Here is a 15,495-nt window from a genome sequence, read left to right as displayed (position 1 = left end):
CCCGAGAACCCGCCGGCCAGGATGGAGCTCGCCAAGCGGCGCTACAAGGGCGGAGCCGAGCTGCTGCAGTGGCACAGCGGTGGGTTTCCAGACCGCCGGGGCTTTACTGCGAGAGTGCTGAGTCAGCGCTCACGTGCTGAGTCATCACTGTGAGAGTGCTGAGTCAGGCTCCAGGTGCTAAGTCAGGCTCCAGGTGCTGAGTCAGCGATCAGGTGCTGAGTCATCACTCAGGTGCTGAGTCAGTGTTGTATTCATCTTAGCTTTTAGGTTCAGTTAAGAACTGCAGAGACTCATCCGGTCNACATATCACCTTACATATCACCTTACATATCACTTTACATATACACCTAACATATACATAGCATGCTACATACACGCCTTACATAGACACATAAACATATTTTTGGCACTAATGGAACCCCATAAGCATGCTACATACACGGCTTACATAGACACATAAACATATTTTTGGCACTAATGGAACCCCATATATGTCTGGAGTATTTCTGGGGAGATTTATTACTTCATCAACTTTTAACCTTGAGGTTGTGAAACAACCAAATATGAGGATTTACAAGCACTGCAGCTAACGAGCTGGATGACAGACATGAAAACCTGCTGAGTTTGTCTGATAACTCAGGGTTAAAGCTGTTGGGTCAAAGGTTGGGTTGACCAAATATCAGGTCAAACTTTGACCCAGTGGTCGGGTTGGAGAACCCGTCCCGTTGTTCAGAGTCCATTTACAGCCAGAGGTTGACCCAGTCGGACCTGACTGGACCTTTAGGAAGTAAAGTTAATAACTTTAGTTTGGGTTCCTGAAACAACTTTAGTTGGTGCTAATAGCTGTTAGCAGCAGCTAGTTACCTTTAAACCAAGTTAGAAATATACAAACTGCATTTTCTGAGGAAAAAATCTAACGTTTGCTGAAAAAGCTGAAGCTTAGGCTGTTTCTGGGTAGAAAACTTCAGTTGGTCCTTCACCTGTCAGGGTCAGACTGCTAACCTGCTGACTTAAAACCACCCGTCAGTTTTTAGTGCGTGGATGAACAGATGAACACAGCATGTGTGTTTCCTGAGGGTTAAGATGTTTGTTTGTCTGGTTTGGGATCAGTTTTCCCTCAGGAACGTTGTTTTCCTGTCAGGAAGTCCAGCCCAGGGTCATGTCACGAACAATGTGAGCTCATAAAAACAGAAATCTGTGAACAATGGAGCATCCAAGAAAACCGAAGCTCCAGAAGCCCCGGAACCCCCGGAACAGGTCTGAACCATGACCAAATCCAACTCTGAGAGAAACACATGAAGCAGCTGAGATGTGGTCAGCGGGAGTTTCTGGGAGTAGCAGAGTTGTGGCTTTGCTGTGACGTCATCAGTCGGAGCAGGATCCTGACACCTGAAACCTCAGGGAACAGGTGTCTCTCTGCAGTTCCTCATCAGCTGAAAGGCTGTGCGTAAACCGTGTTCTGATCCGTGCAGCTCTCAGTGAGCGTGCCAACACGTGCACGCACAAGACCTGGTGTTTCGATGCGTTTCCTGGCGTGCAGCTTGCTGTTCTCCTCGGGGTGCGGCCCGTTTCCTGCGTCTCACAGCTGGTTTCTGCTGACTGTCGGACCTGCAGGATGTCTGTGGAGTTCTTGTCGGGCCCGTTTCAGTCCTCGGACTCTTCTCAGTGTTCGGGTCCAACTGCTCCAGTTTGGACGTAGATCCAGATGTTTGGGCTTCTGGTTTTAAAAATTGATCCTGGATCTGCTGAAGTGAGGCTGACTGACGTGATGAACTGCGGGTTTCTGAGAGGCGGGAACAATCTGAAGGAATGCCTATCGCCCACCGCCTCACGCAGACCTGAACTAATCTGTTAGTCTTGGGTCGACTCTCAGCTACAACCACTCCAGATTTAAACTGTGTTCAGGGTTTGCTGAGGTCCACCACCTCCCATCATGCTGAGAACACCAGCCCTGTAGTGAAGCATGGCGGTGGCAGCAGCATGATGTGGGGAGGTTGACTGGGAAACTGGTCAGAGTTAAAGATGGAGAAGAAGAACAAAATAAAACACTTCATATTAATCTTTTGTTTTTATTTAGTTTTCTTCATCTTAAAAATGTTTTTTTTTTTTTTTTTCCACAAAATTAAACAAGTTCACATTTTCCCATGAATAACAAATATTAAAAATAAAATAAGTCAGTTTAAGAGTTTTATCTTTAAACAATAAACCTAAATTCCCAACACTAATTTCAGGTTTTATGTACAGTTTTTCAGATCTCACTCAGCCAATCAGGACGCGCTGCCTGCAAACCGCCACGAACCCTGCAGCGCCCGGACACGAGCTGTAAACAGAAACACGTGATCATTCCTTAAACACTGTCATATATACAGAAGTCTGAAGAATTAAATAAAGACAACCCAGAAAGAAATTAAATACAGATTTATGTAAACAGAAACAAAAAACAGCATCTTGATCTTTTCTGCTGTGAACAAAATGCCCCCAAAAAATCTGCTCTCAGTTTCAGTTTTTCAAGAAATGGACTAAAGTCCAGCAGAGAAGACCTCCTCCTGGTTCTACAGTTTACAGTTCCTGGTTCAGGTCCTCAGAGACAGTTTGTCTGAAGCTTTAAGGCAGGAGGATGAAGGCACGAGGTCGGAGACAAGGAGGATGACGAGGGTCACCGAAGAACTGCATATAAGAATCTTTCAGTTTGTGAAACATTTAATAAACCACGAGCAGACATTCAGGCTCCGTTTGAACCTCCCAGCCACACAAACGTCCACGTGGGAAAGTTTTATCAAAAAGGTCAAGTTTTCTGCTCACGTCTCCACGGAGATGGGCTTTCAGGAGCAGTTCTGTTAAAAACACACAGAGTCAAAGGACCTCGAACCTAACCAGAGCTGAAACCAGAACCCAACCTCCACGCCTTGTTTCCTGTTCGCGTGCGGCTACAGCACCACTTACGGGCCTCACAGCGCCACCTCCAGGCCCGGCAGCCTCACAGCGCCACCTCCAGGCCTGGCAGCGTTACAACGTTTCGGATGAGGACATTCATCATGTCTCAGGTGACCCTGGGTTTTCTGAAATATAAAATAGAAACTGTGCCGTGTTTGTGAGGAAACTTTCAAAAACAACAAATTAAAAGATGTGATCGAGGTCAGAAACGCTGATTTTAGCGTCTCTGTTTGGACCCAAAGTGAAGAACTTTAAAGCTCTTTGTGACGTTAGAACCAAAACCCTGGAGCCGTTTTCTTCTTCGTTGGTCTCATTTTATCCTGACTGTGTTTCATTAAACTGTAAACGTGCAGAAATGGTTTCTAGCTGAGAGGAAACTATTTCCTGTCTGAGGAGGTTCAGGAGGAAGTTTCAAACATCTGGAGAACGTTCTGACAGGATCAGGCGCCTCCTTTCAGTGCATTCTGACATATTTCACATTTCAGCTGAACAGCTCTGGCTTTGTGGCGTTAATTTGTTTTAGATTTCAGAGATAACGGCTAAATTAACAGAAATTTTAACGGCTCTTTGTGGACAAATAAAAGGTTTCTGAATGAAATAAATGTCTGAAAGTGTTTAGTTCACAGCATTAATATTCACCCAAACTCTAAAAATATAACATGGTGTCACCTGCTTCATGAAGATTATTTATTTAGATTTTTATTGTTTTAAAATATGTTAATTTCTGTTTTTAACATTTTACAGATATTAAAATATGTAACCCCATTTTAAATCCTGAGTATCTGACTTTTAGGTGCTGCAGTTTGTTTTTATTCAAATATTTAAATTTTAATCACATTAACTGGATAAAAGATTAAAGAAAACCATTTAGACCTTTTTTTGTTTGTTTCATCAAGGATTTAGGCTTTAGCAAACGTATAAATATAATTTGAAGTATAAAAGATTCAAATGATCAGATGTGTTTTTAAAATGTATTCATCTTATTTGTTTATAAAAACTGCAGTTTATCAAATTATTTACACAAAAGTTAAGATGTAATTTAGTATAAAAGTTTTAGTTTGAGTGCTGAAGACAAAAACTGACTTATTGTTTCATTCAGCAGCTGTAAAAACCTAACCAGTGATGAAGAAGATGAAGATGAGGAACACCACAGAACTCGTGGATCGTCTGAAAGGCTGTAAGACTCAGAACCTGGGATCACGAGGAGCTCGCAGGTTCTGTCTTTAACGTGATGTAACCCCAGAGAAAAGTCCCGGCGGTCCCAGGGCGTCCTCCTCCGAGGTGGAAACCCGGACAGGAAGGAAACCCGGAGGTGAAGTTAGTTTGTGCTCTTGAGCTCGAAGCGGCTGTAGACCTGCTTCGGCTTCATCTTGTTGTACTGGTTCAGCAGGTCCAGTTTGCTGTGGCCCAGCGTCATTCTCTTCTGGTCCTGCCGGCTGATGAAGCCCTGCGGAGACGTCGGAGGCGGCGGGCACTGACGGCTCTCCGGCTCGGGCTGGCAGAGGTCCGGCCCCCCCCAGGGGGAGGAGCTGTGAGGAGACGGGGACCTCCGGTAGTTGTACAGTTCTTTGTCTTTGGAAGACGGCGAATGGAAGAGGTCAGACAGTTTGTTGAGGAAGGGGCTGGAGTTGGAGGAAGGCGACCTCTGCTTCGGGTTGAGCTTGGTGTCGTTGCCCGGGGAGCTTTTCTGGGTCTTAGAGTTCAGGTTGGAGTTCTGGAACATGCCCGCTTTGTCGTACAGCCCCAGGTCCTGAAACTTATTAGACGTGCTGCCAATATTCGCCCGCATGATGTCCACCTGGCTGGGTTTGCTCCACTCGATGCCAATGGACTGACCGTAGGAGGGCGGTGGGCGATCAGGGATGGGGTTGGTTCCTCCGGTAGAAGAACCTCGTGCTGCCTGGGTCTGGCCCGACAGGCGGACGGCACCTAAACCTCTCCTCTCTGGGCTCAGATGAGACGAGCCGGCAGGTTCCTTCTCGTGGCTCTGAGTGACGTTGTAGATGTTGTTGGACTTCATCCCAGGAGCGGCCTTTATGCTGGAGACGCTGTTACTGGAATGGCTGCTGGAGTTTTCAGAGAACGCCAGGTCCCGCTGCCTGCAGACGGAGGAAGAGCCGAGATCAACAAACTGAAGCCTTCACTCCACGACAGGCCAACATGAACAAGCTTTCAGCACAAACAACACAGCTTGCATCTGTTAACGAGTCGGTCTGAAGGTTCAACAAGGTCCATCAACTTCCTGTTAGTGATTATGAGTGACCGCAGCTGGTAGTTTCTCTTTGCCAGCCTAAAAACAATTTGTCTTTTGAAGCCATTTCTAAACAAATTCAGATTCAGAGATCAGGAGACGAATGTCTTCTGGAGAAAAGTCTGATGGTCAGACGAGACAGAGACTGAGCTGTTTGGACACAAAGACAAGAAGGACGTTTGGAGACAAGGTGAGGCTTTCAGGCCTCAGAACACCGACCCGGCTGTCAGGTATGGAGGGTTAAAGATGGTCTCAGGTTGGACCGGTTGGACCAAATATTGGGTCAAACTGTTAACCTGCTCAGTCTAAACATGACCCACTGATGGGATTGTTTCTAACCCAGCGATTTTTAGAGTGTATGAGATAATGAAGGTGGAGGACCGCCTCCAAATTCTTCATCAGCTGGACGGGTTGGGTCGAACAGGACCGTGACCCCAAAAAGACCTGGTCTCTGATTGGACGAAGCTGGCTAACATGAAGCTGACAGTTTGAGGTGAGGTATGTCTGCGTTTGTAACTACCTCCAGTCTGGATTCCTGCAGCATTCCTACGATCGATCCGTTCTTACCTGTCGGAGTGTAAATCCATTCCCAGGGCCCCCATCCCCATGCTTATTCCGGGGGCCATCATGGCCTGGTACGAGGGGTAGTAAGGCATCCCCTCGTCCTCCGGGTTGTCGAAGCACTCGATGATCTGCGAGTCGGCGTACAGGCAGCGGAACTCCCGGTCAAAGCTGTCGGCGATGCGACCTGAGAAATGCATCACCATGTTGCTGTGCACCTGAGCCGACAGCCAGGTGAAGCTGGAAGACAGAGAGGAGACCAGGTGAGGACAACAGTTCTTCTGTAGAAATACTAACAGGTGCTTCGTATGAAAGAAAAAACTGTTTCTTTCTGGAATAAAGACTTAAAGCTAAAATCTAACAGCGAAAGGCTAGTTAAATTTAGCAGAACTTTAACTCTTAATTAAATTCAGTAGAATTAGCATTAGCATTAGCATTAGCAGAAGGATGCTGAAGTATTTCTTGAAGGAACTGAGATCTCAGCGTGTTTTAATCAGGAATTTGTAAATAAATAGATAATAATAGAATCAGCGTTCCCACAGGAAGGATTTATTTATGCAGATTTCTACAGATCAGCTCAGTTTGGATGAGAGGTTTAGATCTGTCTGTCATTAGCTGCAGGTTATCATCATCATCATTGTGTGACTGAGTCGTTCTCAGCTGGTATTGTGTAAATGATCTCGTTAACTACTTCCTGTCTGAGGTTAAGTCACCGCAGTGAGTCACCAGCTCCTCTGACACGCGTGAAGATCGTCTGACAGCAGCAGCATCGACCCGAGGCCGAGGCCGAGGCTCACAAAGCATCCGAACAGACCAGTTCCTGACAGTCAGTCCTGCTAAACCACCGGCAGCTGAAAACATCCGCATGCTTATTAGGATTTCACTATTATCTAATAAAAGGGTTTGATGTGAAAAATGTTGGAAATTACTGAGAACAAAGCCTCCGAGGGGAACCTGTTAAACTGTGACCGTCCAATCAGCTCCGAGCGCAGCTTCCCAGCAAACGATGGAGTTCAGGAAATAAAAGATTATAAAATCATAAACACTGCAGCGGTTTGTTATCTTTGACTCGACTTTTATTCTTGTTGATGGAATCACTAATAAATATTTTGGACCTGAAACACGATGATGTTCCTGCAGGAAGTGACTCCGGGCTGCACAGGAAGTGCTACAGCTCGCTAGCAGCTATGTGAGCTTCCAAACACCTCAGATGTAGCTTCCATGTGAGATTATAAAGGTTTATAAAACAGAGTCTGAATGAATGATTATAGTTTAAAGCCTGGAAGGATTTAGCTGCGCTCAGACTAGCCGTTAGCTCATCAGTCCAGTCAGAAATAAACAAATCTTCTGACCTTCAGGTCATTTAAAGAGCCATCTACAACAAGCATTAAAGGTCTTAAAGCAGCTTTGGAAAATCTCATAAAAATGAACGTGCAGCTCAGTTATGACAGAAAGTTCTGTTGTGTCAGTTTGATGAATGTTTATGATCTAAACTATTTAAACTTTTAAAAACTGCTCCTCAGTGTTTGTTTGTTTCGGTTCATCAGGTTTTAAAGTGTTTCATTGGCTTTACTATCAGAGTTACTGGAAGCGTTCTGCAGCTGATAAAACTCATCTGGAACCATTTTAGGTCTCGCCCTTCATTCCAGAACCAGCAGAGCCCGACCCAAACCTCGCACCGTAATCCTCCGGTTCAGGAGCCGTCAGAGTTTAACAACAAGCCAGCTGAAGGACAGCCTGGGGTTTTACAAGCCGAGGCAGAACGCGCTCCGTCTGTGCTCATCTGAGACTCCAACCTGTTAAAATCAAGTTTCCAGCTCCGTCCGCCACTTTCCTCCTCCTAGTGGCTTAAATTGGCTTCAGAATTTGACATCTTTAAACACTTAATTCATCCATAAAAGGAAGTTCCCACGATGTGACGGTCGGAGCTGTGAGAAGTCAGGTTTTTACAGAGACACACTTTAAACGGCAGGACACAATGAAGAAGCCGAGGATGAATCAGTGACAAAACTGACAAGAATTTCTCCCCGAGAACTTCAGAAACACATTTAGGGACAAAGGAAGCAGACTGCTTGCTGTTTTTAGAACAAGTAGGAGTTTTTTACTCAAAGCAAGAAGCCTTTTCTGAACCCAGCAGAACCTGACGTTTAACTTTTCGAGCTTTAATAAACTTTTTATTCATTAAAAGCTGAAACTGGAGCTTCCAAACAGGAAGTGAGGCTCTTAACTCTTCAGATCTCCTCCATAAACCCGAACCTTCTGCTGCTCACGGGTCAAGAAGTTCTGATCTGACAGACAGTTTCTGTTTGTCTGAGGCTTCCTTTCTGCTCTGTGTTTCAGTAAAGACCTGAACTTTGACCCCGGAGTTCCTCGTCTCCTCGCTGACCCACCTGCTCCTCCTGCACAGCGTCGCCTTTGTTCTGCTGCTTATCCACAGAAATGCAAACATCACCTGTGGTTCAGCTGCTTCCTGCTGCGCCGCCGTCAGAGCAGCTTATCAGCCGAAATGCAAACGTTAAATGAGCTGAAAACGAGCAGACCGCTCGTCTGATTCCTGCTGCTCTCAGTCCAAACCTCCAACAACCTTCACTGGTTGGGTTTCTGTTTGTAGACCATCACTGCTGATGGAAGCTTTAAATCCTTCTCGGGGTTAATAGTTTGGGTTTTCTGTGCGTCTCACCTGTAGGAGCCGGCGAGGACCTCCTCACAGTCGATGATCATGAACTTCTCCAGGACCTGACCGGAGAACTTCTTCCCACTCTTGGTGCAGTACGTGTCACCACAAACGCTGCGAATCCGCATGTTCTGCACGCGCACACACACACACAGGGTTAGGGAAACAAACAGAAACTGATCATCAGCTGATCTTTATTACCTGCGTTTTGTCTCTGAAGTAACGAACAAACTCAACTGTTAGTAAAATTATTTTACAGCATGTCTCCTCAGAACAGGTTTGCAGTTAAACTGCCTGAAGCAGTTCTTCTCTGGAAAAGGTCTAGAATACAGATCTTTAACTTGTGTTTCGTGACAGCCAAGCCAGTTGTCTTTCTGTCAGGCCTGTCCTCTTCTCTGTGGACAGAAGCAGAGACAAACCGCGGCCCGGGCCCAGAAAGGCAGCAGAACCGGTTCTGTTCTTACATTCAGGTGGGAGGTCTGAATGTCCAGCGCTGAGCACATGTCCGTGAAGTAGTCCAGGTTCTTCTCGTCCAGCAGGATGTAGACGGGGACGCGCCGCTTGTTGGACGCCTCCATGAGGTCACACAGCAGGTCCACGTCGGTGAAGACGTCCATCACCAGAGCGATGACCTGCAGAGACCAACCAGAACCAGAACTTCACACAGATCGTTCTCCTGCTGTTAGCACCAGAACATCTCAGATGTTCCTTTTAGGCTGTACAGGAAACCTTCATGATGCTGCAGCTGAAAACCTTCTTCCTGTCATTTTCTAACACAGAACCATCGTTTTCCAGGCTTTTCTTGAAGCAACAACTTTTAAAGGATGGAAACTTTGCATGTTTCAACATGATGCGAGTCGTTCCTAATTAATCTGAGAACCTGCTGATGTGTGAACAGGATCTGACAGGAACAGGAAATAATCCTGCAGAGACCGGAGAGACGCTCCATCGTCCTTCAGCTCTCTGAGAATCTCCCTGTTGGGGCTAAAATCCAACTTTCTGTCAAACGGTTATTAGGGAGGAACTTCAAACATTTCCGCGACCAGATGAACCAGTTTCTGGGCCCCGAGGGGGCCCACTAATGCCTCCAGTTCCCATCAACCGAAGCTCACATGACAGCGCCACAGAAACCAGCCAGTTCTTCCAACAGAGACTGGAAATGTTTGATAAAAGTCAGCAGCAGCCGGAAACACCAAACCTGCTTCTTCAGCTTTGTTTCAATAAAACATGAACTTCCTGTACGTCTCCTGGCAGCACTTCCTCCTTCGACAGAGACTCCAGGAACAATCAAAACTAAAGATAGAGAGCCCCCCCACCAGCACCTCCCTCTGTTGTTTCCTCGGGTCCCAGATGACCGAAGAGGAAAAGGAAACAAGCAGCGACAGAAGCAGAGAGAACCAACAACAAGACTGAACTCTCCCAGCGCCAGGCGGGAACACCTGAGCGTTACCGTTCAGAGATGCATATCACCCGCAGAGGCTGACCCTCAGCTACTACCACCCCAACATTCAGCTCAGTATCTGACAAACTGTTGCGGCCATCTTGAACTGAGCTGACTGCTAATCAGTTGGAGACGTTCAGCCAACAGTTTCATTAAATCCATCCAGATATTTTATTAACGCTACACACAGACACGGGCAAAAACATTATCACTCCACATTCAGCGGCGGGCGATAAAAACCCTCATCTGCAGCTGAGTCGTTATCTCCCGCCACCATGAAAGGCTGGCGATCATGTAACTGCCTCTGTCGGACACAGAAATGGCTCCAGATCAGTGAATTTGACAGAAACTGAGCTAAAGTTAGGCGTGGTAGTTGCTGAGAGTCATCCATCTTTGTTGGAACTTTATTGTGAAAGGAGGTGGGCAACAGTCCAAAACATCTGGACTTCCTGCGTCTCCGATTCAGTCGACCTGACCTGAAGCAGGAAGATGAGAAAGAAAAGCTGAGCTGCTGGTGGCTGCAGTGCATTCTGGGTAAACAGCTGTCCTTTGATCCTGCCATGTTGTTTTTAACCTGCTGCTGTACCTGGGTGGACGTTCTGTGTTCACCTGTTGGACCTGAGAACCTTTAAACTCATTTAATTCTTCTAAAGTAATAAAACTCTGCTGCTTCTTCGCTGCAGCGTCAGTGTTTTTCCACTGCAGCTAAACGCAGGAGGTCAAAGTTCATTTTCTGCCTGAATGTGGTGAAAGGTGAGGCGTGACGTCAGCCGGGCCTTCCTGCAGCATCTCCGCTGGTTTCCATTAAATCTGCTCAGACCAGGTGTATTTATAGCCCCACAAACAGGAAGTGAGTCACAGCAGCGCGTGCCGGACCGTCTGCAAACAAACCCACTGAACCTCTGATGTGGCTGTTCTGAGATCAGCCTTAATGTTCACCTCCAGCACCAGCAGGGCAGAACCGGAGACACGAAAACAGCTTCAGACAGACTAAAACGATCTCAAACATGTCAGAAAACGACCGAACATCAACAGAACCGTAGGAAGGTAAAAGATGAGCAAACTGACTTCAGATCAGAAACTAAACTCAGATCAAAAAGACAAACTTCTGCAGAAACGACTAAAATCAACAACAACCACAAAGAGCCCAGGTGGACTCCATGGACCCGTCTCACAGGTTCTGTCTCAGTCTGCTGCTTTACAATCACTCCGGGCTCCTTTCTGCCGTAACTGATCTGAGTTCAGCTGCTGAGTGACTGACAGGCCGAGCTGTCGGCTGATAACAGCTGATCAAAGATGGCGGCGGCGCCTGCGGGGGGGTGGACTCAATCAGGTACGTCTCTGCCGCCTCCAAGTGTGATCGTCTGAACGCTGAGTCAGCGTCTTCACTGCTGTCCTGCTTTTGTCTTTTTACACGTTCCAGCTGATCAGAGACCGAAGCTTCGGCTCATCCAGGAGACGGCTGCTTCCTGCAGCTGGGATACTTTTAGCTGTTAGCTTTGAGCTGTTAGCTTTCAGCTTTTAGCTTTCAGCAGCTGTCTGTTCTCACAGAAAGGATCTTTTCTGCAGTTTTCTGGGTTTCAAATCTGTGTTCTAAGTTTAAAGGAACCAAAGTCTGGTTCTGCTCAGCAGACAGAACCTGGGTTCCAGCCCGGGTTAGAACTGAACAGGTTTCAGTTATAAACATGAACAAATTCAGGTTCTAAAGGAACAAACTGAGCGGGTTCTTTAGTCAGACCTAAAGAACGGTTCTTTAGAGTGGGACCCAGAGAACTGTTCTTTAGAGTCGGACGCACAGAACAGTTCTTAGAGTTAGATCCAAAGAACGGGTTCTTTAATCAGACCCACAGAACGGTTCTTTAGTCGAACCTACAGATTGGTTCTTTAGTTATACCTAGAGAACGAGTTCTTCTTTGGAGTCGGACCCAGAGAACAGTTCTTTAAGTAGACCCAGGGAATGGGTTCTTTAGAGTCGGACCCACAGAACAGAATCAACCCAGAGAACAGGTTCTTTAGCTGCGGGGTCCTCGCGCACAGCCTTCTCACCTTTTTGGCCTTGTTGATCATGGACCGGATCAGGTCCTTGATGTTGTGGTTCTTGTCTCTCTGGAAGTAGATCTGGGTCTCCGACGGGCCGAACCTCATGGGGGGTTCGGGCCAGCCGAGCTCCAGCATCGGCGGCTCCTCGTCGGACATCATGGGGAAGTATGTCCCGGAGGTGAGCTCGGACACGGCGTCCCCGTCCCCGAAGTCCCGCTCCGGGCCGGCGCCGCCGTCCGAGCCGCAGGTCCTGCTGCAGCCGTGCTGGCTGATGTAGCGGATCTCCAGCGGGGAGAGGAAGTTGAGCTCCCGCTCCTCGGCCAGGACCCGGCGGTACTCCTTCTCCCCGAGCTCCAGCAGGGCGTCCGTGGCCAGGCGGGCCGCCTCGTTGTGGCTCAGTTCCAGCGTGGAGCCCTGCCGCCACGGGTTCTTCACCTCCTCCAGCCGGGAGGCGAGCTTCCCCAGCGGCTTCCTGCCGTTGGAGCTCGGCCTCAGGCCCTCGGAGCTGATCATGCTGCCGCCGCGGACAGGAAGGCGACTTTTTCAACCAAAACCCTTGAAAAACAAAGAAAAACTTGAAGCTCCGGAAACTACTCGCTGCTGCTGTCGGATTCGGGGAACATCGTCGCTGTTTGTTCCGACTAAACGCGGATTAATCCGATTATTAATCCGCTTCCAGGTGAGAAGTCCCCGAAGCTCCGCCGCTGACAGGTCGGTGCTGAAATGGACCCGAGTTCTCCGGTTCCCGGGCCGCTCGGTCCGCTCGGTCCGGATGTAAAGTCCCAGGAGAACCGTGCGCGCGCCGGCCTCCTCTTCCTGCCGCGCGGTGTTGTGTTGCAGGTGTGTGACGGTCAGGTGTGTGTCTCCTGTTCACCTGTTGCTCTCCTGTTGCTCACCTGCCCGCTCATTGGTCCCTCCGCGCGGACACGCCCCTCCGCCTCCTGCCGTCGTCAGGGCAACCAGCTCACAACAGGAAGCCGGCATCCGGTCGGGAGTTTCAAAATAAAACAAGTGTGGCTGAAAATAATCATAAAAAAACAAAATAAAAGAATATAATTAAAGCTGATGGCTCACAGTTTAAAATACAAGTGAAAACTCTGAATTCTATCCAGAAAATATAGTTAAATTCAGTCAAAACAAAGTGAATATCAGCAGGATATTCTTCTGACGAGTCCAGATGTTTCAGGTCACACCGGGAGTCGAACCACCGACCTTCAACAGGTGGACAACCACTCCTCATCCTTACAACTAGTGATTCAAATATAGAAGGTGACTCAGTTTTCTCAGCTGCAGCTGAGTAACAAAAATACTAAAAGCTTTACTGAAGGTCCTCATTCAGTGTAACTGTGTTCACAGAGGTCAGAGGTCAGAGGTCAGCTGCCCTCTGAGTGATCTGACCTCCCAGTTAGGTTTTACTGACACGCTTCAGTCTCAAAGACTCTGACAGAGTCTGAGATTCACTCCAGGAGGAATCTGTATCTGGGAGTGTTGTTCCTGAGCGACGTCAGGATGCTGACGGAGATGGACCCACCGACCTGGATCTTCTCCACGGTGATGAGGGCGTCGATCCGTTCTGTCCTGAGGAAGAAGATGAGCTGAAAGATGAAGCTCTGGATTTACTCATCTGTCGACGATCAGATCATGGTTCAAAAAAGGTTAAAAAACAAAAACAACTGGACTTCTATTCTGTAGTTAAAGACGTTTAGCTTCTCATCCAAAGGAGTGTGGAGATGAGCTTTTAAAGATGTGATGTGATGTAAGATGGATTGCTTGCAAATTGTTCTCACTCTCCTAACAATAGAGGGTCATTAGGGCTCATTAAATCATGATGATTTCATCTGGTCCAGAAACAAACCTCAGTTCCTCAGATAAAACTTCCTGTGACCTGGAGACAGGCCCCACCTGAGAGGTGGCAACCTTCCTCCTCCTCCTCCTCCTCCTCCTCCACCCCCTCCTCCTTTTTCCCCACACTTCATCTTCACCAAAGCAACCTTTGCAAAGATTACACTGGTCCATTTCCCTGTACACAGGANCTCCCCCTGCCCAGGTCTATATTCAAGCCTTTTGTCTTCTCGGACGGCTCCACCCCGGCGCTGAGGGTGGTCTCGCCGCAGTTCGGACCCGACGACCCGGTCAGGAAGCAGCCGCGCTTTCAGAGCCGGGTGGACCGCAGACACGACCTCTACAAGGCCCACCAGGGGGCGCTCATCGCCATGGAGACCAAACCGGTGGGCACTGAGGCATGATGGGTAATCAGGGTCCTGCAGAGAAACAGAAGAGTGTGTTTGATCTTTTCTCTGTTAGCAAAATATCCCCCGAACCACCGGTCAGATTTTAATGAAATGTTATCGGACTCACGTCTTCAGCTGATTAACTTTTGGAATCACCTCAGCTCAAGATGGCCGCCGCAGCTCAGTCAGTGGACTCTGAGCTCCGACACATCAGGGCGGGTTTTTTCCTGAAGGTCTTTTCTTTAAAACTCATTTTCAGTTTTTAAACCTTAAAATAATTTTGTTTTAATTTATTTATTAATTCATTTATAAGCTGCTTCACCCTGACCTCTGACCTCTGACCTCTGAATGAGTGAGGCAGGTGGTAAAAAAGGCTCCAAACTCAAGAGATGAACCAGAAAAATTAACAAAAAACTAATTTTAACTTTAGCTTCTTTGTCACCAAAACACAATTTGTTCCCATTTTTGTTGATGACAAAGAGTTTAATGTAAAACAAACATGAATTTATTTAATTACTAATGTAGAATAAAATACTGAGTCATGCTTTCAGTTCCCTGAAGAATCGGATCAGATCCAGTCGCCCGCTGCCTGTCAGGCTTAATTAAACTCAGAGAAATGAGGAAGTTTTCAGTCAGTATCTGTAAAACTGATGTCGTTACAGCCGGTTTGTGTTTTTCCAAACAGACTCTAACCTCTCCCTGACCTGCAGTCCATCTTGTAATTACACGCCCAACCCCAGACAGAACATCAGCTAAAACACCTACAGGAAATCTGCTTGTTTGGAGATCCCTGGGCTGCTCGGCTCCAAGCCGGTGTTTTAGCTTTCAGTCAGTTTATATTTAGTCTGAACTGCTGCAGCTCTGGAGCCAAACTGGTCACTTTTTCCTGGGAGATTCATCGCGTTTACCGCCCCCCGGCGAGGGCGGGGCCATCGTGTTTTTTCCCTTGTCTTCATGTGTCTGCTGTTAGCAAAATATCTCTGATTGTAATAAAACTCTTTGGACGTACAACTGATTACCATTTGGAGTCAAGATGGCTGCCACAGCTAAGAGCCAAACACAAAGATGGCTGAACGTCAGTGAACTCTGAGCTAAATGTTGGTGTGGTGGCAGCTGAGAGTCATCCGGACACAGCTGCCGAGCACCAACAGCTGGTTCTGACCCTGCTGGTTCTGATCAGCTGGTTCTGACCCTGCTGGTTCTGATCAGCTGGTTCTGACCCTGCTGGTTCTGATCAGCTGGTTCTGATCAGCTGGTTCTGACCCCGCTGGTTCTGACCCCGCTGGTTCTGACCCCGCTGGTTCTGACCCTGCTGATTCTGATCAGGTGGTTCTGATCAGCTGGTTCTGACCCTGCTGGTTCT

The 15,495-nt window shown here is 47.5% G+C and overlaps 1 protein-coding gene and 1 long non-coding RNA gene across 2 annotated transcripts; one reads left to right on the top strand and one right to left on the bottom strand.

The window, feature by feature from the left end:
* Nucleotides 1-2,503: 2,503 nt before the first annotated feature.
* fam83c (family with sequence similarity 83 member C) lies at nt 2,504-12,786 on the bottom strand. The gene is made up of 5 exons (XM_017439770.3): nt 11,908-12,786; nt 8,885-9,052; nt 8,427-8,551; nt 5,753-5,986; nt 2,504-5,033 (listed from the first exon to the last, which is right to left on the bottom strand). The coding sequence occupies exons 1-5, from the start codon at nt 12,412-12,414 to the stop codon at nt 4,253-4,255; spliced, it is 1,815 nt and encodes a 604-aa protein (XP_017295259.1). The 5' UTR covers nt 12,415-12,786; the 3' UTR covers nt 2,504-4,252.
* On the top strand, nt 5,897-6,632 carry LOC119616941. Its single transcript, XR_005233042.1, has 2 exons — nt 5,897-6,009; nt 6,456-6,632. It is a non-coding gene; the product is annotated as an uncharacterized LOC119616941 (long non-coding RNA).
* Nucleotides 12,787-15,495: the final 2,709 nt, after the last annotated feature.

This window comes from Kryptolebias marmoratus, linkage group LG4 (genome assembly GCF_001649575.2).
Source record: "Kryptolebias marmoratus isolate JLee-2015 linkage group LG4, ASM164957v2, whole genome shotgun sequence".
Lineage (NCBI taxonomy): Eukaryota > Metazoa > Chordata > Actinopteri > Cyprinodontiformes > Rivulidae > Kryptolebias > Kryptolebias marmoratus.
This window is presented reverse-complemented; position numbering and strand designations above follow the sequence as displayed.

What these genes read in the sequence shown, in the direction of transcription:
- fam83c (XM_017439770.3), bottom strand. Translation starts at nt 12,414, where the DNA reads ATGATCAGCTCCGAGGGCCTGAGGCCGAGCTCCAACGGCAGGAAGCCG. An exon ending in TGATCAACAAGGCCAAAAAG is followed by an intron (nt 9,053 to 11,907) that starts GTGAGAAGGCTG and finishes TGGTCTCTGCAG; the next exon opens with GTCATCGCTCTGGTGATGGA. An exon ending in GTCCTCGCCGGCTCCTACAG is followed by an intron (nt 5,987 to 8,426) that starts GTGAGACGCACA and finishes TCTGTCTTCCAG; the next exon opens with CTTCACCTGGCTGTCGGCTC.